The sequence below is a fragment of the Nyctibius grandis genome, chromosome 31 (assembly GCF_013368605.1).
Source record: "Nyctibius grandis isolate bNycGra1 chromosome 31, bNycGra1.pri, whole genome shotgun sequence".
Classification (NCBI taxonomy): domain Eukaryota; kingdom Metazoa; phylum Chordata; class Aves; order Nyctibiiformes; family Nyctibiidae; genus Nyctibius; species Nyctibius grandis.
The window spans coordinates 4,939,615-4,959,438 of record NC_090688.1 but is presented as its reverse complement, the minus strand read 5'-3'; the positions used below and the strand labels follow the sequence as shown (position 1 = coordinate 4,959,438).

General features: G+C 67.7%; 4 protein-coding genes across 17 annotated transcripts; 1 reads left to right on the top strand and 3 right to left on the bottom strand.

Annotated features, from left to right (window-relative positions):
• Window positions 1–940: 940 nt before the first annotated feature.
• On the bottom strand, window positions 941–3,224 carry LOC137675023 (uncharacterized). Its single transcript, XM_068420905.1, has 8 exons — window positions 2,867–3,224; window positions 2,694–2,781; window positions 2,374–2,618; window positions 2,024–2,086; window positions 1,832–1,911; window positions 1,622–1,748; window positions 1,437–1,532; window positions 941–1,314 (listed from the first exon to the last, which is right to left on the bottom strand). The coding sequence occupies exons 1-3, from the start codon at window positions 3,150–3,152 to the stop codon at window positions 2,486–2,488; spliced, it is 507 nt and encodes a 168-aa protein (XP_068277006.1). The 5' UTR covers window positions 3,153–3,224; the 3' UTR covers window positions 941–1,314; window positions 1,437–1,532; window positions 1,622–1,748; window positions 1,832–1,911; window positions 2,024–2,086; window positions 2,374–2,485.
• A 105-nt stretch (window positions 3,225–3,329) lies between these two features.
• Window positions 3,330–9,167, bottom strand: ADAMTSL5 (ADAMTS like 5). 7 transcript variants are annotated; one of them, XM_068420892.1, is made up of 12 exons: window positions 9,085–9,167; window positions 8,184–8,253; window positions 7,941–8,101; window positions 7,443–7,503; window positions 7,214–7,322; window positions 6,988–7,115; window positions 6,781–6,904; window positions 6,075–6,158; window positions 5,354–5,517; window positions 5,045–5,270; window positions 4,713–4,908; window positions 3,330–4,626 (listed from the first exon to the last, which is right to left on the bottom strand). In XM_068420892.1, exons 1-12 carry the CDS (start codon window positions 9,150–9,152, stop codon window positions 3,969–3,971), a joined length of 2,049 nt encoding a protein of 682 aa, XP_068276993.1. In that variant the 5' UTR covers window positions 9,153–9,167; the 3' UTR covers window positions 3,330–3,968. The 7 variants fall into 7 exon arrangements, with proteins under 7 accessions (XP_068276993.1, XP_068276994.1, XP_068276995.1 ...); XM_068420893.1 differs by having other exon boundaries at window positions 3,330–4,618; window positions 4,713–4,784; XM_068420894.1 differs by having other exon boundaries at window positions 4,058–4,618.
• Window positions 9,090–11,614, top strand: PLK5 (polo like kinase 5 (inactive)). 6 transcript variants are annotated; one of them, XM_068420904.1, is made up of 8 exons: window positions 9,090–9,331; window positions 9,478–9,559; window positions 9,761–9,868; window positions 10,083–10,410; window positions 10,628–10,715; window positions 10,785–10,880; window positions 10,948–11,146; window positions 11,214–11,614. In XM_068420904.1, exons 2-8 carry the CDS (start codon window positions 9,479–9,481, stop codon window positions 11,502–11,504), a joined length of 1,191 nt encoding a protein of 396 aa, XP_068277005.1. In that variant the 5' UTR covers window positions 9,090–9,331; window position 9,478; the 3' UTR covers window positions 11,505–11,614. The 6 variants fall into 6 exon arrangements, with proteins under 6 accessions (XP_068277005.1, XP_068277001.1, XP_068277003.1 ...); XM_068420900.1 differs by lacking the exon at window positions 9,090–9,331 and having other exon boundaries at window positions 9,398–9,559; window positions 10,083–10,199; window positions 10,281–10,410; XM_068420902.1 differs by lacking the exon at window positions 9,090–9,331 and having other exon boundaries at window positions 9,398–9,559; window positions 10,245–10,410.
• Window positions 11,450–19,608, bottom strand: THOP1 (thimet oligopeptidase 1). 3 transcript variants are annotated; one of them, XM_068420888.1, is made up of 14 exons: window positions 19,336–19,608; window positions 18,570–18,773; window positions 17,194–17,342; window positions 16,865–16,972; window positions 16,047–16,149; window positions 15,747–15,907; window positions 15,452–15,587; window positions 15,218–15,360; window positions 14,994–15,124; window positions 14,532–14,733; window positions 14,238–14,424; window positions 13,852–13,980; window positions 13,405–13,541; window positions 11,450–13,301 (listed from the first exon to the last, which is right to left on the bottom strand). In XM_068420888.1, exons 1-14 carry the CDS (start codon window positions 19,349–19,351, stop codon window positions 13,143–13,145), a joined length of 1,965 nt encoding a protein of 654 aa, XP_068276989.1. In that variant the 5' UTR covers window positions 19,352–19,608; the 3' UTR covers window positions 11,450–13,142. The 3 variants fall into 3 exon arrangements, with proteins under 3 accessions (XP_068276989.1, XP_068276988.1, XP_068276991.1); XM_068420887.1 differs by having other exon boundaries at window positions 14,994–15,360; XM_068420890.1 differs by lacking the exon at window positions 19,336–19,608 and adding an exon at window positions 18,893–18,974 and having other exon boundaries at window positions 14,994–15,360.
• Between the last annotated feature and the right edge of the window lie 216 nt (window positions 19,609–19,824).

Sequence of the window (19,824 nt, the reverse complement as noted above, 5' to 3'; positions counted from 1 at the left end):
AAGGGGACTTTGCTAGCGGGGAGGTTGGGGAGCACGGAGCTGAGGTCTCCCCAAGCTCTGGTGGGGCAGCCTCTTCTCCCAGGACAAGGAGAGGTGTCCTCTGCAGGTCTCTGTTGCTCCCGTTCCAGCAGCGAAGGAGGTTGTGAGGGGACCAGCTGGGACCCAGACAGCTGACTTACCGTGTGGCCTTTTGTGTCATGACCCGTAGCTCCTGCTGTCCCCAGGCTGGAAGGACGGCGTGACGCCAGCCTGGACTGCATGGACGCAGAGCTGCCCTCGCCACGCTTCCAAAATAAACCGGTCATTGCCTTTCTGCGCCGCCCTCTCCGCAGGGTGACGTCCCTTCCCACCCCGCGTCCAGCTCCGTGCGTGGGCAGAGACATGGGTGGTGGCTTCCCTCCGTGCCTGGCTTGTCTCCCCCCACACCCCTGGGGACCCCGGCCCCCACACGGCTTTCGGTAGGGGAGAGGCAGCCGGACTCCGACCCAGACCCCCCCACTGCTGCACAGAGCACGGTGCAACCCCCGGCTCTTCGTTACCAGCAGCATTTAGTCCTTAAAAAAGGGGTTGTGGGGTCGCTGCGCCCCACAACTGCCCCCGCTCTCCCCCCGCCGCAGCAGCGGGGGCGAACGCCCCGGGCCCTGGCTGTCCCGTCAGGGCTGGCAGCGGCACCGCGGCAGCTGCTCCCTGGCACAGCCGGGGCCGGGACGGGGAGAGCTGCCAGCTGGGGCCCTCCCGGGGGCACCGGCACCACGCAGGGCTCAGCCTCCGGCCCGCGGGACCCCGGCTGCGGCAGGGCAGGGTGGGGTGGGGGTTTGTGCCCCCTCCCCGGCTGTGCCATCACCACACACGTGTTTGCAGAGTCACCGAGAGCGAGACCTTTGCCCAAGCGTGTAATGACACACGGAGCAGCCCCTCGGCGGGACCGTACAGAGCACAGAGGGGGTGAACGGGTGCGAGCGGGGCTGGGACAGGGAGGTTCATCAGGAGGTGGCTGAGAGCAAGGAGGTCTTCCAGGTGGGATCCCCCCGCGATGCCTCACAGCCTGCCCTGGGGAAGCGAGTGACACCAAGGGAGGGCCCTGGGGGCGACGGCTTTGCCGAAACACCGTCCGTCCCAGCGCCGCAGGGTGGGTCAGAGCCGGGGTGCAGCGGAGCACGGCTGCCCCCGCCATGGGGGAGTCCCACGGGGTCCCTCACGCTTCCAGCCACGGGGGTTTTCTCCGTCCCTCTCCCCTCTGTCGGGGCTGGCCTAGTCCTCGCCAGCCAGGCTGCGCCGCGGGAACCGCCGCCGGATCGCGGCGCGCACGTCGTCCTGCACGGGGAGAGACGGGGGTTGGAGGGGGGGTCTGCCCGGAGGGGGGCCCGGGGCAGCTCACACTGCCCTGCCCCAGGAGCCCGGGGCACCCGTCCCCTCCCCAGCCCCCCGGTCCTCACCGCCCGGCCGAGCTGTGCCAGCAGCGGGATGAGGCGCAGCAGTTCCTCGTCCCGCGGGTCCCCCCACCACCTCGGCACCGAGATCCAGTTGGCAGCCTGGGGAGAGAGGAGCCGTCACGGCCACGGTGCTCCTGGGGGGCCGGTGCACACAGCCCACCCCCCACGAGAGCCACCGCTGCCGGTACCTGGGCGGGGAAGCCCTGGATGGTGTGGTCCAGGGCCACCGTCTTGGCCAGGTCCCTGCCCAGGCGGGTCAGGTCCTTCCAGTAGCAGCCCCCGGCGCAGAGACAGTCCCGCTGGGAGAGGCAGTGCCTGGAGGGGGGGGACAGACCCATGGGGACCTGCCCCTGCCATGCAGGGGGTCCCCAGCAGCCTTTCACCAAGGCCACCATCACCTGATCAGCTTCTTCTTGGGGTCCAGCACATCCAGGACCTTCTCGGCGTAGTCCTGCTTCACGGTGGTGAAGATGAAGATCTGGGGGAGCAGGGGAAGGTCCAGCACAGGCTGCCCAAGCCCCCCCACCCCGAGGCAGCAGCACCCTGCCAGCTCTCCGCAGACCCCAGGGGCACCCGGGGGCTCTGGGTACCTCGTAGGTCTTGGAAAGGGTCTCCAGGAACTGCTGCACGTGGGGACGCAGCTTCACGTGCACCTGGAAGGGAGCAGCGTCTCCAGGCAGCCCCAGAAAACCACGTCACCCATGTCCTGACACCAAGGCGACCCCCAAGAGGGGGGGCCAGCACCCCAAGCAGGACCCCAGGGGTCCCTCGGCCACCCCCTCCCCTGGGATTATCAGCCCCTGGGGCTCACTTCCCCTCTGGCTACTAGGGAAGGACACTGGCACAGAGAACACATGGCCACCATGGCTTGTCACAGCCCCCCATGCCCCCCCGGGAACCCAGCACCTTGCTGTCCCCACCCCGGCACGTGGGCACCCACCTCGTAGGCGTCTCCCTGGAAGTCGGTGGTGACGGTGGCCGCAGCGCCCGGCCGCCAGCCAGCGAGGACAGAGGAGCAGACCAGGGTCCCCTCCTGCGGGTGGGGAGAAGGGTCAGCCCCCAGCCCCAGGGCTGCGGCCCCCCGAGCCCCCCCAGCTCACCAGCTCCAGGACGAGGGTCCTCTCCGGCGTGCTGCGGGTCCTGCGGGGACCCTCCCTGTGGGGCGCTGGGGCCGCGGGGACCAGCCTGGCCGGAGGAAGGCGGAGGGTCGGTGGCACAGCGGGGCTGGGGGGCTGTGGGGACCCCCCCCCACGTACTCACAGGCTGGGGGCAGTGGGGTCCTGGCACTCGTCCGCAGGGAGCCCCGAGAAGTAGGGGCCCTTATAGCAGGGTGGGGGGCTCGCGGGCTCTGGGGGACAGAGGGGTCCCATCAGCACAGCCCGGGGCCACCCCCCTTCCCCAGGCAGGGGTGACGCCGGGGGGGACACACTCACCCCGTGCCCCAGGGCAGGGAGGGGCAGACACCAGGCTGCGGCGCTCCCCTTCGAGACGCAGCTTCGCCAGCCGGCCCCTCCCGGGGGTCCTGGGCGTCAACGGGGGACGTGGGACACGCTCCCAGGGGTCCCGGCCCCGCAGCGGGGTGTCCCCCCGGTCCCCTTCTCTCTGCCGGCTCTTGGCCCGCCGGCGAGCCCCAGCCTTGGTGGCCGAGAGCCCCAGGTCCCCGCTGCTCTCCCTGCGGGGTCTCTTGGCACGCGGGGTGACCGTCCCCAAACCCGCCATGGCTGGGACAGTCACACAGGGACACCCCGAGCACAGCACAGAGCCCCAGCTGCCCTGGGGACCCCCCAAGGGCACCACAGCCCCCCCTTGCCCAGGGCCAGATGCCCCCCAGAAGCCCCCCAGAAGCCCCAAACCAGCCCCAGCCAGTGCGGGAGGGGGCACTTTTATAGGGTGGAGGCACCTTCCCCGCCCTAATCACCCCAAGGTGCCTCTGCCCACGCTCCGGAGCACCTGGGCGTTACTGGGACCAGCTGGGGAGCCCAGTACAGAGCCCCAGCTGCCCCCAGAGCTCAGCTCTGGCTCCTGCTGATTAATTACCCATCATGCTAACGACCCTCTTGGGCTGGCAACTGTTGCTCGGGGCACCCCAGGGGACCCAACCCAGGGACCCCCCAGCTGCAGCCCTGACCCGTGCCCAGTTTGGGAACAGTCACCAGCGACACGAGCTGGGGGAGCTCAGCCCTTCCCCAGCACCAGCTCCAAACCCACCCCGGGGTGGGTGCGAGACCACCCCAGGAGCCCCGAGTGGGCAACGCAGCACCCCGGGGTGCCCAGCGCGGGGCTGTTCCCACGGGGCTCCTGGGGTGACCGTCCCTGCAGCACCCCGGGTACATCCTGTCCCTGCGTGGGCCCCACGGCTGCGCCCGCCAGCCCCACGGGTTGGGTTACGGGCGAGGGGGGCTCTGGCACGGGGAGGGACCCGCTCGCCTCCGCCGGAAGAGAGATAAGCGGCGGGTCCCCGACCCCGACCGGCGGCGCCTGGCGCGTGTCCATCGCGGGGACGGGGACACGCTGCGGGTGTGTTGCTGCGGGGGCTCAGCGTGGGGACGCAGGAGGGGACCCCGGGGTGGGGAGGGCAGGGGACACCCTGGGCCAGCTCCAGCCAGGAAAGGGCACGTGGCGAGCGAGGTGATATATGGGTTTATTTTCTGCAAAAAAAAATAAATTACCACCCTCCAACCCCCACCCCGCAGCCGAGTTGCCCCAAGGGCGGGGGGGTGCCCGGCGCGGGGCATGGGGCAGGACGTGGGGGGCCCTGGCCCCTCTGCGGCCACGGATGGGGCTTGGCACACGGCAGGAGCATCCCCAGCCCCGGGGTTTGCCCTCGGGGTCCCGCCGGCCGCCCCCTCTGTGGGCGACGGAGCCGGGGTGGGGGGTGCTCAGGGCGGCCGGGGCGGGGGGCAGTGCCGCGCTGCCTCCCGCACCAGCCGCTCCTCGCGGGGCGTCCAGGGCCGCGCGTAGCCGTCGTCCTGCAGCAGGAGGCGGTTGAGCGTGTGCTCGTGGTTGACGTGCCGGCGCGCCATGAGCAGGTACGTGCCGCCCTCCCGCAGCGGCGGGCACCCGCACGTGTTGGGCACCCACAGGTACTCCCGGGCCACCAGCGGGAACCGGCGCCGGTACGGCGTCTGCACCTCCACCTCGTAGCGCGTCTCCTGCCCCACCGAGCGCCGCGCCAGGATCCGGCCCTGGAAGACTTGTGGGGGGGGGGAGCGTGGGGCACCCTGAGCCGGGCACGGCCCCCAGCGTTGCCCCGAGCCCCTTCCTGCGCCCGGCGCTCACCGAAGTCGCTCTGGCAGAAGTGCCGGACGCGCTGGGAGCGTCCCTTGGCCGGGCGGCACCTCCCGCATCGCCCTGCGGGGCCAAGCAGTTTGGGGGGGGAGAGGGGACACAGCACCCCCAACCCCCCCTCCTGCAGCGGTGGGAGGGGGCAGTGGGGGTCTGTACCCCATAAGGAGCGAGGGGACACGCCGGGCTCCTGAGGAGGGTTAAGTCAGGGGGCCCTTTTTTAGGGCCCCATCCCATGGAGAACCCCCGGGGCTCTCCAGGACCCTCCCCACGGCAGAGACCCCCGGGGTGAGGGGGGCTGTGGGACCCCCGTAGGGAGCAGGTACCTGCGGCAGCCCCCGTGGGGCTCCTTGGCGGCGGCTCCGTGGCAAAGCCCCTGTGGGGCGGCGGCGATGGGGCTGGGGTGACCGGGGGCTCCTGGGGTGGGGGGCTGCCGGCCCCCCGGGGCTGGGGCTGCCGCAGGGGGCTGGCGTGGCCCCGGCCGGGCTGGGGGTGCCCGCGGGGCAGCCAGAACTCATACTCGATGCCGGGGTTGGGCTCCTGCAGCAGGACCTGGGCAGGCAGGGGCAGAGCTCTGGGGGGGGCGGGGGACCAGGGGGCGGCTGCCCCCTTCCCTGTGCCGCCCCCGCCCTCACCAGCACGTGCAGGTCCTCGTCGGTGGGTCCGGGCGCCTCCAGGCTCTCGGTGCCGTCGGGGGCCCGGGCGTAGCGCAGCCGAGTGCCGGCCGCCTCGTAGGGCCCCGGCCAGGCGATGGACCAGTCGCCGTTGAGCACGTAGCGCCCATCACTCGTCATCAGGGCTGCGGGAGGGAGCGTGTCCGGGGGCCGAGCACCTCACGGGCCCCGGGACCCCCACGCCGGGCTGGGGGCGGGGGCAGCGCGGGCGCCTGGGTCCCCAGCGGAGGCCTCTCCCCGAGCGGGGGGGGCAGCGTGGGCTGGGAGAGCCACGGTCGGGGCTCGGGGGAATCTGCTTTCGTGTGAGAACTTGGCGTCGGTCCCGAGCTGGAGCCAAACCCTGGTCTGCAAAACCCCCCCCAGCCCCCAGGCCCGGGTCTCGGCGGGGGACGGGGCCCCGACTGCATCGGGAGGGACTGGGGGGTCTGGGGGTCCCGGTCCTGGCCCCGCTCCGGCTCAGCCCTTCCCCAACCCCACGGCCGTGGCCTCTGGAAAAGTGCCCGAGCGCCGGCGAGGTCCTGAACCCACGGTGCCCAAAGCGGCGTCCGAGCGGGGGAAGTGGCACGGCACGGCATGGCATGGCACAGCATGGCATGGCACAGCCACTCCCTGCCCTGCCCTGCCTGCACCCGTGGGTGGCACCAGCCAGGACTGACTGGGACGGAGACAGGACACGTCCTACCGAGATAGTTGCGGCTCTTGTCCGTCACCTTGATGTGGGTGGCCCCCGCCGGGATCTTGGTCACGTTCATGTACCCAAAATAACCTGGCGAGAGGGGACAGAGTCAGGGCAGGGCCGGGGCACGGCCTGAGGGGACAGCGCGGGGACGGGGGGACAGGGCTGGGGTGGGAGGGGACGGGGCACAGAGGAGCTCTGGGGCAGCCCCAGCACCGTCCCAGGCACGAGCAGCACTGACCCCACTGGGACAGCCGGGGCACCCAGCAATAGACCAGGGGGCACTGGGTGCCATCAGGGCTGTCTGCCCCCACGGGTGTCATCGTCCCCGCAGCCTGGCCAGGCACCCCAGGGACACTGGGCACGGATACACGGCTTGTGGGGACCCCCAGGGACCCCTGAGCAACCCTTGGGTACCCCATGAACCACTGGGGCACCCTAGAGACCCCCCACCCAGCCCCCAGAGGAGCAATACCCTCCCCAACGAGGCAAAATCACCTCAGTGAGGGGCCTCCTCCGAGCCCGCTGTCCCTGTCCCGTGTGTTGGGGACAGGAAGGGATCAGGGACGATGCCCCGGCGGCAATGGGGAAGATGAGGAGGGGACGGAGAGCCAGGCAACGCCTTGGGGACACAGACGGGGGACAGGAGGACAGGGGAGCCAAGAGCCAAAGCATTCACCCATGGAGGGGGCCGGGGCAATGGTTCATTCACCGGAGGAGGGGTCCGCGCCCTGGAAGAGCCGGTGCACGAAGAGACACGTGTCGTGGCCGCCGCCGCACTGGCCGCAGGCGTCGGGGCGCGCGCCCGAGCCCAGGATCCCGTCGCAGCCCACGCTCTGCGGGGAGCCGAGAGGCGGCCTCAGGGTGGGGGGGGGTCAGGGCTGGGGGTCCCAGGGGTCCCGGCCCTGCCTGCACCCACCAGGCAGCGCCCGCCGACGCAGAGGTCCGGGGAGCCGGGGCCGCAGCGGGTGCCGTCCAGCACCCGGCCGAAGGAGTAGTAGAAGTTGTGCCCCACGGCCAGGCAGTTGAGGTCGCAGACGTTGGGGGCTGCCGGCGCCGGGTGGGAAGGGAAGGGGGTGATGCCGGTGGCAGCCGTGGCCCCCCTCGGTTAGCCCGGTGTTGCCACCCGCCACCCCGGGACTCACCTCCATGGAAGGGCACCCAGCGGTACCGGGCCGGCGCGCCCAGGACGGGCTTGTTGTCGTAGAGGGAGCACTGCATGGCACGGAAGGGCACCGCGCCACCGGGGCAGCCCTGCGGGACGGGCAGGATGGAGCCCCACGGGACGGGCAGGATGGAGCCCCACGGGATGGGCAGGATGGAGCCCCGTGGGACCGGGGCCATCCGTGCCATGCTGTGGCCTCGCACGCTCACCTGGAGCTGGCAGAGCCGGTACTGCCGCGGGTCGCCCGTGCACGGCTCCTCCTCGGTGGACCTGTTGGCCACAGCGTCAGCGCGGCAAGGCCAGGACATGGCACCCCCCGGGCATCCCTGCCTGCACCCTGCGTCCCCCGCGGGGACTCTCCTTGTCCCCGGGGCTGGGACATGGAGCCACCGAGCTGCGGCCGGGGTGGGAGTGATGCATCCCTACGAGGGAGTGGGGACACGATGTCCCCCACGGGGCCGCATCCTGCCGGAGCTGCACCCCAGGATGGAGGCGGCAGGGTCCGGCTCCCCCCGCCCTCCCCAATCCTGTCCCCTCCGAAATCAGGCTGAACCGTGGCCTGGGCGCAGCGCGGTGCCAGGGACCTGCAGGGGCACATGCGGGGTGGTGGCAGAGCCGTGCCACAGGGTTTGGGTGCCCTGTGGGGTTTGGGTGCTGCAGGGACTGGGGACGCCCCGGAGGGGCCGTGCTGCCTGTGCCCCACTCACCGCAGGCACCTCCGGGTGCGGAGGGCAACGCCGTCCCCGCAGGAGCTGGAGCAGGAGCTCCAGGGTCCCCAGGGCCCCCAGGCGCCCCGGGCCAGCTGCCGGCGGGGCCGAGCAGGGGCCGGGGGCTCGGGGACCCACACCGGCGTCCCCAGGGCTGGGCCCTGCACGGAGGAAGGTGACGGTCAGCGCCGGGGCCGGGCTGGAGCAGCCCCAGGGTGCCACCACGCACCCCGAACCCCTCACCTGCGCGGTGCCAACGCCGCAGCCCAGGCTGAGCCAGGCCAGGAGCAGCAGCCGCCACGGCCGCCGGCGCCTGCGGGAGCAGAGAGCCCTGAGCCCCGCGGTCCCCAGGGACCGGGGTGCCGGCAGTGGGGTGTCCCACACCCTGGCATCGGTGCTGCCACCGCCGTGCACCCCGCGGGGACCCCAGCGAGGGGGAAGGAGGCGAGACGGAGCCAAGACACAGCGGGAGGGTCCCCACCGCTGGCGGCACCAGCCAGGGATGCAACACCGGGGCCTTGGACCCCAAGCGGGCGACGCCGCATCCCGCACACGTGCCCACACGACTCTGGGCACGGGCGATGGCATCGCCGCACCCCGGGCCCCGCGGCGGGGAGCCGGGCCACGCTCGCTGCCTGCCGGGACAGGACCAGACCTGCGCGGCGGGGCCGGGGCTCTGCGTCGCTCCCTCATCCGGATCCGGCCCCGCCGTGGGGCGAACGGGGTGGGGGGCAGCGGGGAGACCCCCCCCCCCGGTCCCAAAGTGCCTGACCCTGGGGCACATCAGCCCCCCCCAGCCCAGGGGTGTCAAGGGGTGCCGGGGGGTGCCAGGGGTGCCGGGGGGTGCCAGGGGGTGCCAGGGGATGCCGGGGGATGCCAGGGGGTGCCGGGGGGTGTCGGGGTCCCAGCCCCGTGTCGGGGAATCCCCCGGCCCAGCCGGTTTCCCCCCACCGCGCAGCTCCCACGGGGACCGGGGGGTCGCGGTGCCGTCGCTCGGGGAGGTCCGGAGCCCGGCGGGGTGCGGTGATGCCCAGACCCCGGCCGGGGCGGGGAGGGGGCTCCGCGTGCCTCAGTTTCCCCGCAGGAGCGGAGCTGATCCCGGGCGGGGCCGGGGAAGGGTTATAAGCAGCGATCGGGACCTTACCCGGCACCGTGGGGTCCCGCGGGGGGGACCGGGACTCCCCGACACCCCCTCCCGGCCACACCGCCCATCGTCCGGGGCGTCCCGGCGGCTCCGTCCCGGCTCGGCGTCCCGGCGGCTGCGGGAAGGGGGGACCCGGCACGATCGGGCATGGGCTGCGCAGCTCCGGGGGGGGCCGGGCGAGGCTTCCCCCCCCTCTCCGCTCGCCTCCCGTCCCTCCCCGCCGCGTTATTAATATCCAACCCCAAAGGTGCGCCCAGCCCTCCACCGCTGCCCGTTAACCCTTCGGGGCCCGGAGCTCCGGAGACCGCGGGCGGGGGCTGGTGGGGTCCCGGGGCGGGGGGGGCGCATCTGCAGCCCAGCCCCGGCTGCAGACGAGTGTCCCCCCCGGGGCAGGATGGCCGGGGGGTGCGCGGGATGGTACATCGAGGACGCGGGCAGCGGGATGCTCTACAAGCGGGGACGGCTCCTGGGAGAGGTAAATCCCCCCCCTCACCCCACCCAACACCCCCTCCCCACTGGGCACGCCGGTAGTGTCACTTACCAGCACCCCAAAGGGGTCCCCGAGGTGTCCCGCTCTAAGGGGCACCCGCCACGTCCCCTCTGGGGAAGGGGAAACTGAGGCAGATGGAGGGGGACGCACCGGGACTGAGCCACTGCCGCGGGACTGTCCTCGCAGGGGGCTTTCGGGCGCTGCTACCAGCTGACCGAGGTGGCCAGCGGCAGGGTCTACGCGGCGAAGGTCATCCCACGAGCCCGGCTCACCGCGGTGGGCATTGGGGAGAGGGTGAGTCTGGGGGACACACAGCAAGTCCCCAGGGAGGAGGGGGGGGGCGATGCCCACGGGGACCCCGCAGAGCCCCCCAGCCCTGCCCTTCCCCTTCTCCCTCCTTCCCGGGTCGCTGGGTGCGTTCCCCTCCCCACCTCCCCGAGGGTGCGTGTTGGGGGGTCCCCGGATCCGGAGGGTTCCCCGGGGGGCTGCCGGGCTCACGCCGATGCAGGTGGAGCGGGAGCGGGAGCTGCACGGCCGCCTGCACCACCGGCACATTGTCCGCCTCCACGGGCACTTCGCCGACCGCAGCCACGTCTACCTGCTGCTGGAGTACTGCAGCCGGCGGGTGAGCGGGCACCGGCACCCCCGAACTGGAGCATCCCTGTGCCAGGGCTACACCCGAGCTGGCACCTCGCTCCGTCCCCAGTCCCTCGCCGACATCCTGCGGGTCCGGGGGAGGCTGACGGAGCCGGAGGTGCGGTACTACCTGCGGCAGATCATCTCAGGGCTGCGCTACCTCCACGGACAGGGCATCGTCCACCGGGACCTCAAACTGAGTGTGTGGGGCAGAGCTGGGGCGGTGGGAGGGTGAGCTGGGGCAGGGGAGGGTGAGCTGGGGCAGGGGAGGGTGAGCTGGGGCGGTGGGATGGTGAGCTGGGGCGGTGGGATGGTGACCTGGGGCAGCAGGAGGGTGAGCTGGGGCAGGGGAGGGTGAGCTGGGGCAGCGGGAGGATGAGCCACACCAGCCCCGCTCGGGCTCCTCTCCCTCCACAGGCAACTTCTTGGTGACCGAGAAGATGCGGGTGAAGATCGGGGACCTGGGGCTGGCGCGGCACGAGGCACCGGCCGGCCGGCGCTGGGGGTGAGTGGGGCCGCGGCGCTGCCCTGGGGGGCGCTGCCAGGCTGGGGCTCACCGTGCCCGTGTCCCCAGGGCGCTCTGCGGGACACCCAGCTACCTGGCCCCGGAGGTGTTGGACCGCAAGGGACACGGGGTGCCCTCGGACGTCTGGGCCCTGGGCTGCGCCATGTAAGCGGGGAGCTGGAGGGCGGGCAGGGGGTGCTGCCGGCCCCGCTGAGCAGCCGGACCCCCCCAGGTACACGGCGCTGGCGGGCAGCCCCCCGTTCGAGGCGGCCGAGCGGCAGGAGCTGTACCGGCGCATCCGGGCGGCGCGGTACCCGCTGCCCCCCCACCTCTCGCCCCACGCCCGGGCCCTCATCGCCCGGCTGCTGGCCCCCGAGCCCGCGGCACGGCCCAGCCTGCGCGACGTGCTGGACCACGGCTTCTTCACCCAGGTGGGGGCTGGCGGGGGGCACGGGACACGGGGAGGGGGCCGGGGGGTCACTGCCTCTCGCTCCGCAGGGATTCACACCGGAGACGCTGCCGCCCCACGCCTGCCGCTCGGTGCCCATCTTCGTGGGACGGGACCCGCTGTGCGGGCTGCTGCGGGGGGCTGCCGCGGCGCTGGGGAGGGGGCGGCTGTGCCGGGAGCGCCGGGTCTCCCCACCCCACTGCCCCATCCCGGCAGGGACCAGGAGACAACCATCTCCCTGCCACGAAGGAGAAGCTTCGGCAGCAGGACCTGAGCCACGCACACACCCGCTTCGGAAACCCTTTATTAGTGCTGGGAACCGTCTGAAATCCAGTCGCTGAAACAAGCTGGGTGGGGAGGACATGACCAGGACGAACACGCAAACACACACACACACACGTGTTTGCCCTCGGAAAAGGTTAACAGGAAAAAAACAAACCCAAACCCCAAAGGGACCTCTCTTTCGTGCCTGCCTGGGACGGGGATGAGGAGCTGGGGGGACAAGGTGCAGCTCCGAAAACGCGACACTGAAAACACCCACAGCGGCAACTGCGCGGCTGGCGCCCGGGACAGACACTGGCCTACGCCTAAAAGAGTGGGGGGGACAAAGACAAGATGCTCAACGTGGCCCCAGCGAGCACCAAGGAGCCACTTCGGCTGCTCACGGACCCGTCCACACGTCAGCGCGAGAGGGGATGGGGGAGGGAGGGTGTCACCGGCCTTCCACCAGCGGGGTCTGGGGGAGGGAGGTGACAGCAACGACTTTGTCTGCACTTGGGACGAGCTTTCTCCCAACGCTCCCATCCGGGGCTGCGGGGAAGGAAGCCAGAGCTGAAACCCCTTCCCAGCCCGCGTGCGGCTCCTGTGAGCAAAACCAGAGCTTGGCCTTTGCCCTCGGGGTCAGCGCTCCCCTCCCGGCAGAGCCGCCCTCCCCGCAGAGGGAGGCACGCCGTGCCACGCCGCCCCGCAGGCACCAGTTTTAGGGTTCTCGGGGACAGGGGAACAGCTGGGGGGGCAGGTGGCACCGCCCGGCTGCTCCCGAGGCTGGGCAAAGGGCTGGCTGCTGTCCCCCAGCTCGGCGCCGCACCCAGCGCCGCTCAAGGCCTGGCACGAAGCCCGCTTTGATATTTTTATCCCTGGCATTTGTGTTGTTTGAAGCCGTCCGCTTGTTGTGGTTTTTTTCCAGAGCCTTCCCCTGTCCCACCCTGGCTTAGAGATGGCAGCAACAGCAACACACCCTCCGCTGCCACGACCTGAGCCCAGGAGGCATCAGCTGCCCTACGATGGCCCCAGCAGCTCTGATACAGCCCGGGGGGAACGTACAACCTCCCGGGGACGCCCGGTAGCGTGCGGGGCCCCACGCTGCCCAGGGAGGGCTGTACCGGCCACTCTGCCCCGCTCCGGGGCCTGCTGAGGGGCTCAGCGCAGGATGCTGTGGTAAACACGAGGGTTTTTAAGCTCTGGGATCCCCCATCTTTATTCCCCAGCCGCCAGCTGCCCAAGGACTGGGGCACGACTCCCAACGCAGCTTCTCAGGCCGCTTGTTTCGTGCTCAGAACAGCGAGGCTGCCCCGGGGCACAAACAGAGCCAAGCCCGGGGGGAAGCCTCGTTTCTTAAAAAGGATTTAAAAACAATGATTCAAGTTTGGTAACTGCTCTCACCCTCCTCCCCGGCCATAAACGAGGCCGAAACTCACCCTCGTGCAGAGATCAGGTTCAAAGTTCAGCCAATTCACGTGGGCTACGACAGCCCCATCCCCTTAGGGGGGGGGTGACAAAGGCAATTCCGCTCCCTTCTTGGAGCTGTCACCAGGGCTCAGTCCGGCTCCTGAAGCCCAGCGTGAGCTCGGAGCAGGATCCTGGAGGAACAGCTCCAGGCAGGGACGCGTTGGGTGACAGAAGTACCGGGTGTCGCTCGGCCTGAGGACCGGCGCGCGGACGAAGGAGCTGGCTTGACTCAGAGGGGCTGGAGCGGTTTCTCAGCAGGCCGAAGGCAGCGAGTTGCTCTCCACCTTCAGTCCTTTGCTGGCCAGGAAGGCGTCCTGCTTGGGCTCGCGGCCCAGGAACTTCCTCAACATGTCGGAAGCATCCAGGGACCCGCCAGGATGCAGGACGCAATTCCTGTAGTCCATGCCCACCTGCAAGGACAGGGACGGGGGCAGGCGTAGGACACCCGACGCCGCTCCCCGGCCGTCTCCCACCACCCCTGGCAGCCCCTGCCGCGCAGGACGCCCTCCCTACCTTACAGTTCATGATCCCCTCCTGCTTGAAGCGCGTGTGGAACATATCCATGGAGTACACTTCGCTCCAGAGGTAGCCGTAGTACTGGGCGTCGTAGCCGCCGGCCAAGTGGCCAAACGTAGCGGGCATGTTTGTACCTTAGAGGCAAAGGAAGGGGGGTGTGAACGGGAGAGGCTGCTGGAACCGCTCACAGCACGGGACAAATCCCTCCGTGCTGTAAATCTGTCAGAGCAGGCACTGGGTCAGCTTGTTCACAATCCCAGGGGAAACGGGGAAGGACTTCCCGGTTATTTTTGTATGGTTCCAGCCCTGCTGTTCCTGGAGCCAGCAGAAACTGTCCCCACCAAGCCAGCCCGAAGCCCCGGCCTTGAAAAGAACCTGCTGAGCCAAGCTCGTAGGCCAGGCATGGGGAGACAGCGAGAGCGGGACCCCCGAGCCCCTGGGTACCTGGGGTGGCAGGGACGCCCAGCACCTCCTCACACAGCCGGGCAAACACCTCCACAGGGTCAGCCTTCGTCTGGGTGTGCAGCGCCTGGTCCACCTTGGCCAGGACAATCTGGCGCAGGTTGAAGAGCCCTGTTCCGGGAGGAGGAGGAGGCGAACTGAGCTCCCGCCTGCAGGAGCCTCGAAGAGGCTCGGGGGCTCCCACAGTTCTCCCCACACCCAACTTCTGACCCGCTCCCCCAGCCCAGCCCAGTTCAGCCAGGTCACTAAGAGTCCCCTTCGCCTCCCCACACACGGGGGACACCACGGCGAGGCTCTGCCCTCGCTGGGGACAGCGCGCAGCCCTCGCTCCCCTCCAGCCCCTCTTCGCTGGCTCCCACTGGACCCACCAGTGTTTGCTTGCCGGGATTTAATGAGCTTCTCCAGCAGCTCGTCAGGGATGGGGCTCCCAGTTTTGTAGTGCCTGGACATGCGCAGCAGCGGCTCCTTCTCCCACACCCAGTTCTCCAGCATCTGTGACGGTGCCTCGACAAAGTCCCGCTCCACGTGTGTCCCACTGAACATGGCAAACTCCGCCTAGGAGACACGGCGAGCTCAGAGCGGGGCGTCGTTTAACCCCGCAGGAGAGCACGACAGGGGGAAAGGTAACGAACCCACCCTCTGCCAGCCCAGCCCGGCCCCACCTGCGAGCACAGCTGGTGCATGACGTGCCCAAACTCGTGGAAGTACGTCTCCACTTCATCGTGCTGCAGCAGGGAAGGCGCATCCGGCGTGGGCTTGGTGAAGTTGGCCACCATGGCGGCCACCGAGATCTGCCGGCTGGAGTCCGGCAAGAGGCAGCCCGGCTGCAGGCCGAAGCAGGCTGCATGCCCGTACTTCCCTTCCCTAGGCCAGGAAGAGGAGACTGTTACACGGATCCTCCCCCGTGGCCAGCCACGAGCCACCGTGGTCCTGCTCAGAGCAGAAGCTGTGATTCACACCAGCCCCGGGCTCCTGGGACAGCCCTGCCCGAGGACACCCCGCTCCCTCCACACAGCCACGTGTCTGGGAGCGGGACGGCCTCTTCTCTTCCCCGAGGCGTGTGGCAGGCTCTGCTCCCCCTGCCCTAGCCCTCCTCCCTCGCTCCGCCTCGCCCAAAGCCTCACCGCGGGTACAGGTCCAAGTAGAATTTGCCGATGGTCTCCCCGGAGGAGGTGTCCTTCACCGTGTAGAGCTGGACGTCCTCGTGCCACACCTGAGCCTTCTCCTCCAGGTGGAAGGTGAGCCCCAGCAGCTCCTGGTAAATGGCCAGCAGGCCTGTGGTGACCACCTGCATGGGGAAGTACTCCTTCAGCAGGTTCTGGTCCACGCTGTACTTGGTCTCCTCCACCTGGTTCATGTAGTAGCGCATGTCCCAAGCGTTGATGCGGTTGTCAAACTCCAGGCCACGCTTCTCGCACTCTTTCTTTTTCAGGTCCAGGATCACAGCCCGTTCCTTCTCCCCGAGAGGTTTCAGCTTCTGGGCCAGCTCATCTAGGAAAGCCAAGGCAGGCAGGGTTAGCGCCCAGGGCTGGAAGCAGCACACCCGGCCCCTGCTCCTCCCCTCCACAGCTGGGCACCGTACCCAGGAACGTGGCCACTGTCTTGCTGCTTTTAGCCATGTTCATCTCCAGCACAAAGTCCGCGTGCGTGCTGAAGCCCAGGAGACTGGCCTTCTGCGCTCGCAAGTCCACCAGCTCCTTGAGGATCAAGCAATTCTCCTGCAAGGTAGAGTCAGACAAAGAGTAAAGCGGGGTGAGAAAGGAAGCACAAGCCCCAGGTGTGGGAAGGAATACAAACCTCAGAGAAGACCCCTTCAGTGCCGGGACCTGGCCTGGCATCCCATCTGGCCCTGCTGGCAAGCAGTGAGGCCCACCTACCTCTTTGCACCTGGAGTTGAACATTTCCTCCACCTTCCTCCTCGTCTCAGGCACGTAGCACTTCTTCAGGAGAGGGAAATAGTGCGGGTATTTCAAGGTGACTTTCAGCTTGCCGTCCTCTGTCTTCTCCAGGGAGTTCAGGAAGTCCTCAGGGAGCCCCCCTGAGAAAAGAGCAGACAGGATCGATGGAGAAATGCCAGCTCTGGGACTGAGCACAGGAACAGGCTCTTGCTCCTTGGCCAGAGGAATCCAGGCACTCAGGGCCACAGCAGCAGAGAAAGAAGCCTGAGCGCTCCATACCTAGTTCCTCCTTGGAGAAGGGCAGGTAGGTGGTGTCCTCGTTGAGGTTCTTGTTGAAGTCTATGCAAAGGACGCTCAGCTTTTTCTTAATAGCTTTGATTTCCTTTAAAGTAGAGATGAACAGAGAAAAGTCAGTCCAAAGGGGGAAGCCAAACAGCATCCTCCCGGTCTCCAGCCAGCAGCCCACCTGCCGGGCGGTCTGCACTTGGCTTTGATTCAAACCCAACGCTGCAGAATTAATTGCATGCGGGCGCTGAGCCCTCAGCCTAGAACAGGCTCCCTTTGATCACACCTGGTAGGAAAGCAGCCACCTCAGCAAGGTCCCAGCTGTCTCCTGCCAGCTCAGGAGCTGCAGGTGTTGAAGCAACAACCTTCTCTACCCTTATTTCATTTCACCTTCTCTTCTATTTTTAACCCAGCTTTGAGCTCCGTGCGCTGGCACAAGATAAGAGGGAGACTCTGAGCAGCTCAGCACCCCCAGCCCACTCACCCCGACCCCAGCCCCAGTGGGGCACCTTCCCTGACCACCCCTTTGCGTGTGGGGATGGGGGCTACTTCCACTCCTGACCTGCACAGCACCAGCTGCAATTTCAGCTTCTCAGGAGCTCCTCAACTCCCAGTGTTGACCCCACTTTGTAACTGCCATCCCCTTCGATGGAAAGGAAAAAGCGGGGCACAGAGACACCCGTGTGCACCACAGTCACAGGAATCAGGGGCAAAATTCAAGAGTCGGAGCCTCAGTCCTCTGCTCTAACACTGTTCCATCAGCTCTGCAAGGCCTCCTCCACACGTGCTTACTTTAAGCTCTGTGATCTCACCTCCTGCGTTTCCTCGGGGAGATGGAGACCGTTTCTTTTACCCAGCTTGATCAGCCTCTCTAGATACCTCTTCGCTTCAGGCTTCAGTGAAGCGCTCTCTGCTTTCTCCTGTAAAACAAAAACCCATGAGCACAGAGAACTGCAGGATCAGCTGCTGCAGAAAGCTGGTTCTCGGTGGGAGTTGTGGGTTATTCTAACACCAGTGATCCAGAAGCAGACGGAAACACCCCTAAGTACCAGGACAAGGGAAAAGGGTTTGTTGTAACTCCAGGAGGTTTCAGTGCGCTGCTGAGGTGTGTCACTGACAGAGCATCCTACTGCCCACACACCTGGAGCCAGACAATCCTCTGGTACACGTCCTGCCTCATGCTCATCTCCACGTCGAACTCTGAGAGCTTCTTGTCGGCCTCGGTGCTCGCCGCACGGATGTCTTTGCACGGAGAGACGTGCTGGGGGAAGTCCAGCATGTTCCGACGGACTGGGAAGACAGAACAGGGGTTACAGCGAAGGCAACGCTTTCGTGCCCCAGAACTGCTCGTGAGTGTACACAGAGAGTCTGTGTTAATTGGGAACCAGTCTGACAGCCCTGGAGCCCGACCTGCCCACCCACACAAGGGCAAGGCGAGCTGCTGCCGGCAGACAAACCCAGAGCTGTCCTCTCTGAGCAGCGCTCGCTCACCCGCAGTGCCTGCTCACCCCTTCCTCACTGCCCAGCACATCTGTCCCCTCATCTCCCACTACAATCCATCTTTCTCACAAAACTCACACGAATTCCTTGCCTGTGAGACCCCAGTGCCTTTGCCTCAGCTATAGCTGGAATCAACAGTTTCAAGAATCACAGATGATCTTTAGGGTCTTTAATCTATAAAAGATCTTTAGGGTCTTTTGATCTTTAAGGTCCCTCCCAACCAAACCACTCTATGATCTCATGACTTCTATGCTGGCAGACACACGGGCAGCATCGTTGCGTGACTCCCTTCCTTAGAGGACCAGGCTAAAAGTGTCCCAGGCGTGCTCTGGCCTGACGTATTTCCATTTTAGAAGGGAAAACAGGGAGAACATTCCCTGCCACCCTCTGTAAAACCTCAAATAATAAAACACCAGCAGGAAGGCGCTGCCCTCCAGGCACGAGAACTCTCCACCCAGCAGAAGGTGAGCAGGCGGCTACTCCCTGTTGCCCAGGGAAAGTGCTGACAGTTCTGCTGCAGTTAACACTACCCCTGCTTCGTAAGGACTTTTCCTCTTATTTTAGCAAAAAGAAACCAGACAGAAAAAAAGAAGAGGCCGGCAGGCTGGCTTCTGCTTCTTACAGACGTGACACCTCGCCACACGGGCGGTCAGGACAGCTAACGTGCCGTGAGGCAGGAGGGGGGCTGCATGCCTTTGGCACTCTGCTGCTGTAAATAATTAGCCAGAGATATATCAAAGCCTGCGTCGTTTGCCAGCACGATGCCACCATGTCATGTTACTTTATACGTAATCCCCTAAAACGATCGCTGCCAAAGCGCTGCCCTCACTTCCATTCCAAATCTACTCTTTGCACTTATATCGAGCTGTATAAACATTAACTGGAAAAAAACAACACTGTACTGCTGCGGGAGCCAAGGGAAGAGAAAAGGAGAGGACAGTACAGAGCAAAAATCCACCAAAAAATCGTAATGACACCACGCTGATTGCCACAAAGGCAACCTGTCGGTGTACCCACCCGTATATTCCACTTCCACGTCTGCCAGCGCCTTGAGCGTGTTTTCGTAGGACACCTCGCCCTGCTCCTGGGAGCCCACCCGGTCGTACACGAGCTTGGTCCTCTCCGTGAGCTCCGCGGCCATGCTCTCTATCTGCTCGGCTGTCAGGTCCCATCTCAGCTGATTCGCCAGCAGCCTGGGGGACTGGCTGTCCACGACGTTACCTGGGGACGTGGGGAGGAAACCGTCTGTGAGACGCAGACGTACACGGGCTGCGAAGGAAACTCGGCTGCGCAGCTAAAGCTCGATAAAAGCACTTAAAGGAGAGGCCCAGCAAACAAACCGTGCTGACAAATCGGGCTCCCAAGGAACCAGAGCGCTGGCGGCAATCAGCAGCCGGATTATTTTCCGGGCACTGTTTACCCTCTCGGGCATGACAAGTCCTTCACAGAAACCCGACTCCCCCCGCCGCCCTCCCCGCCATGCCTCTGGCAGGTGCCTCTGCCCACAGGAGGAGGGGGGCGGCTGTCGCAGCCCTGATCAAGGCTGTCCCCTGCCCGGGCAGGAGCGGTGGGGCAGAGAGGTGACAGCGGGGACGGCAGGACACCACGGCCTCCCTCCGCAGCCCTCGGGGGGCCGCCCCCGGCCCCCTCGCCCTGCCCCATCCCTCTCCCCTGCCTCCCCCCCCACACCCCACGCCAGCCCCTCGCCCTCGCCCTCACCTCGCCCCCCGCCTCGCCCCAGCCCCCTCGCTGCCCCCAGCCCCCCCCCGCCGCCGCCCGGTACCTGTGGGGGGGGCCATGCCGGGAGTACCGGGAGGAGACCGCGCCGGCCCCACGCACCGAGCATGTGCCCCAACCACAGAGGCGGGCGGAGCGAGCGGCCGCGGAGAGGGATTCTGGGAGCGTGGAGGACTGGGCCGCTCTCCCCTTCCCTTCGCCCCATGCAGGCCAGGGGGAGCGGCCCACACGCCCGCGCACGCAGAGCCCCATCCCGGCCCCGGCCCTCAGCCCCGGCGGCTGCGGGGCGGCACCACGGGCCGGGCCCGGGCCCGGAGCCCCGCCGGGACTCCCGCCCGCCCGTTCCCATGGCAACGCCCCCTCTCGATGGTAAGAAATCAGGGCGGGGCGACAGCTGCACTTCCGGCCTCTGGCCCCGCCCCCGAGCGGCGCAGACTGCGCATGCGTTGAGGGCTCCGCGCCTGCGCTGTCTCCGCCTCCCGGCCATATAAGGGTGGAGCGGGAGGAGGGCGGTGCCTCGCTGTTGCGCAGGCGC

What these genes read in the sequence shown, in the direction of transcription:
- ADAMTSL5 (XM_068420891.1), bottom strand. Translation starts at nt 9,152, where the DNA reads ATGGGCGGTGTGGCCGGGAGGGGGTGTCGGGGAGTCCCGGTCCCCCCC. An exon ending in CTGGGTGCCCTTCCATGGAG is followed by an intron (nt 7,116 to 7,213) that starts GTGAGTCCCGGG and finishes CGGCGCCGGCAG; the next exon opens with CCCCCAACGTCTGCGACCTC. An exon ending in ACGAGGACCTGCACGTGCTG is followed by an intron (nt 5,271 to 5,353) that starts GTGAGGGCGGGG and finishes CTGCCTGCCCAG; the next exon opens with GTCCTGCTGCAGGAGCCCAA.
- LOC137675023 (XM_068420905.1), bottom strand. Translation starts at nt 3,152, where the DNA reads ATGGCGGGTTTGGGGACGGTCACCCCGCGTGCCAAGAGACCCCGCAGG. An exon ending in TCCCTGCCCTGGGGCACGGG is followed by an intron (nt 2,782 to 2,866) that starts GTGAGTGTGTCC and finishes TCTGTCCCCCAG; the next exon opens with AGCCCGCGAGCCCCCCACCC. An exon ending in GACCCCACTGCCCCCAGCCT is followed by an intron (nt 2,619 to 2,693) that starts GTGAGTACGTGG and finishes TCCTCCGGCCAG; the next exon opens with GCTGGTCCCCGCGGCCCCAG.
- THOP1 (XM_068420887.1), bottom strand. An exon ending in TCCCCGAGGAAACGCAGGAG is followed by an intron (nt 16,150 to 16,864) that starts GTGAGATCACAG and finishes TCTACTTTAAAG; the next exon opens with GAAATCAAAGCTATTAAGAA. An exon ending in ATCCCGGCAAGCAAACACTG is followed by an intron (nt 13,981 to 14,237) that starts GTGGGTCCAGTG and finishes CTCCCGGAACAG; the next exon opens with GGCTCTTCAACCTGCGCCAG.
- PLK5 (XM_068420904.1), top strand. Translation starts at nt 9,479, where the DNA reads ATGGCCGGGGGGTGCGCGGGATGGTACATCGAGGACGCGGGCAGCGGG. An exon ending in CCGGCCGGCCGGCGCTGGGG is followed by an intron (nt 10,716 to 10,784) that starts GTGAGTGGGGCC and finishes CCGTGTCCCCAG; the next exon opens with GGCGCTCTGCGGGACACCCA. An exon ending in TGGGCCCTGGGCTGCGCCAT is followed by an intron (nt 10,881 to 10,947) that starts GTAAGCGGGGAG and finishes GGACCCCCCCAG; the next exon opens with GTACACGGCGCTGGCGGGCA.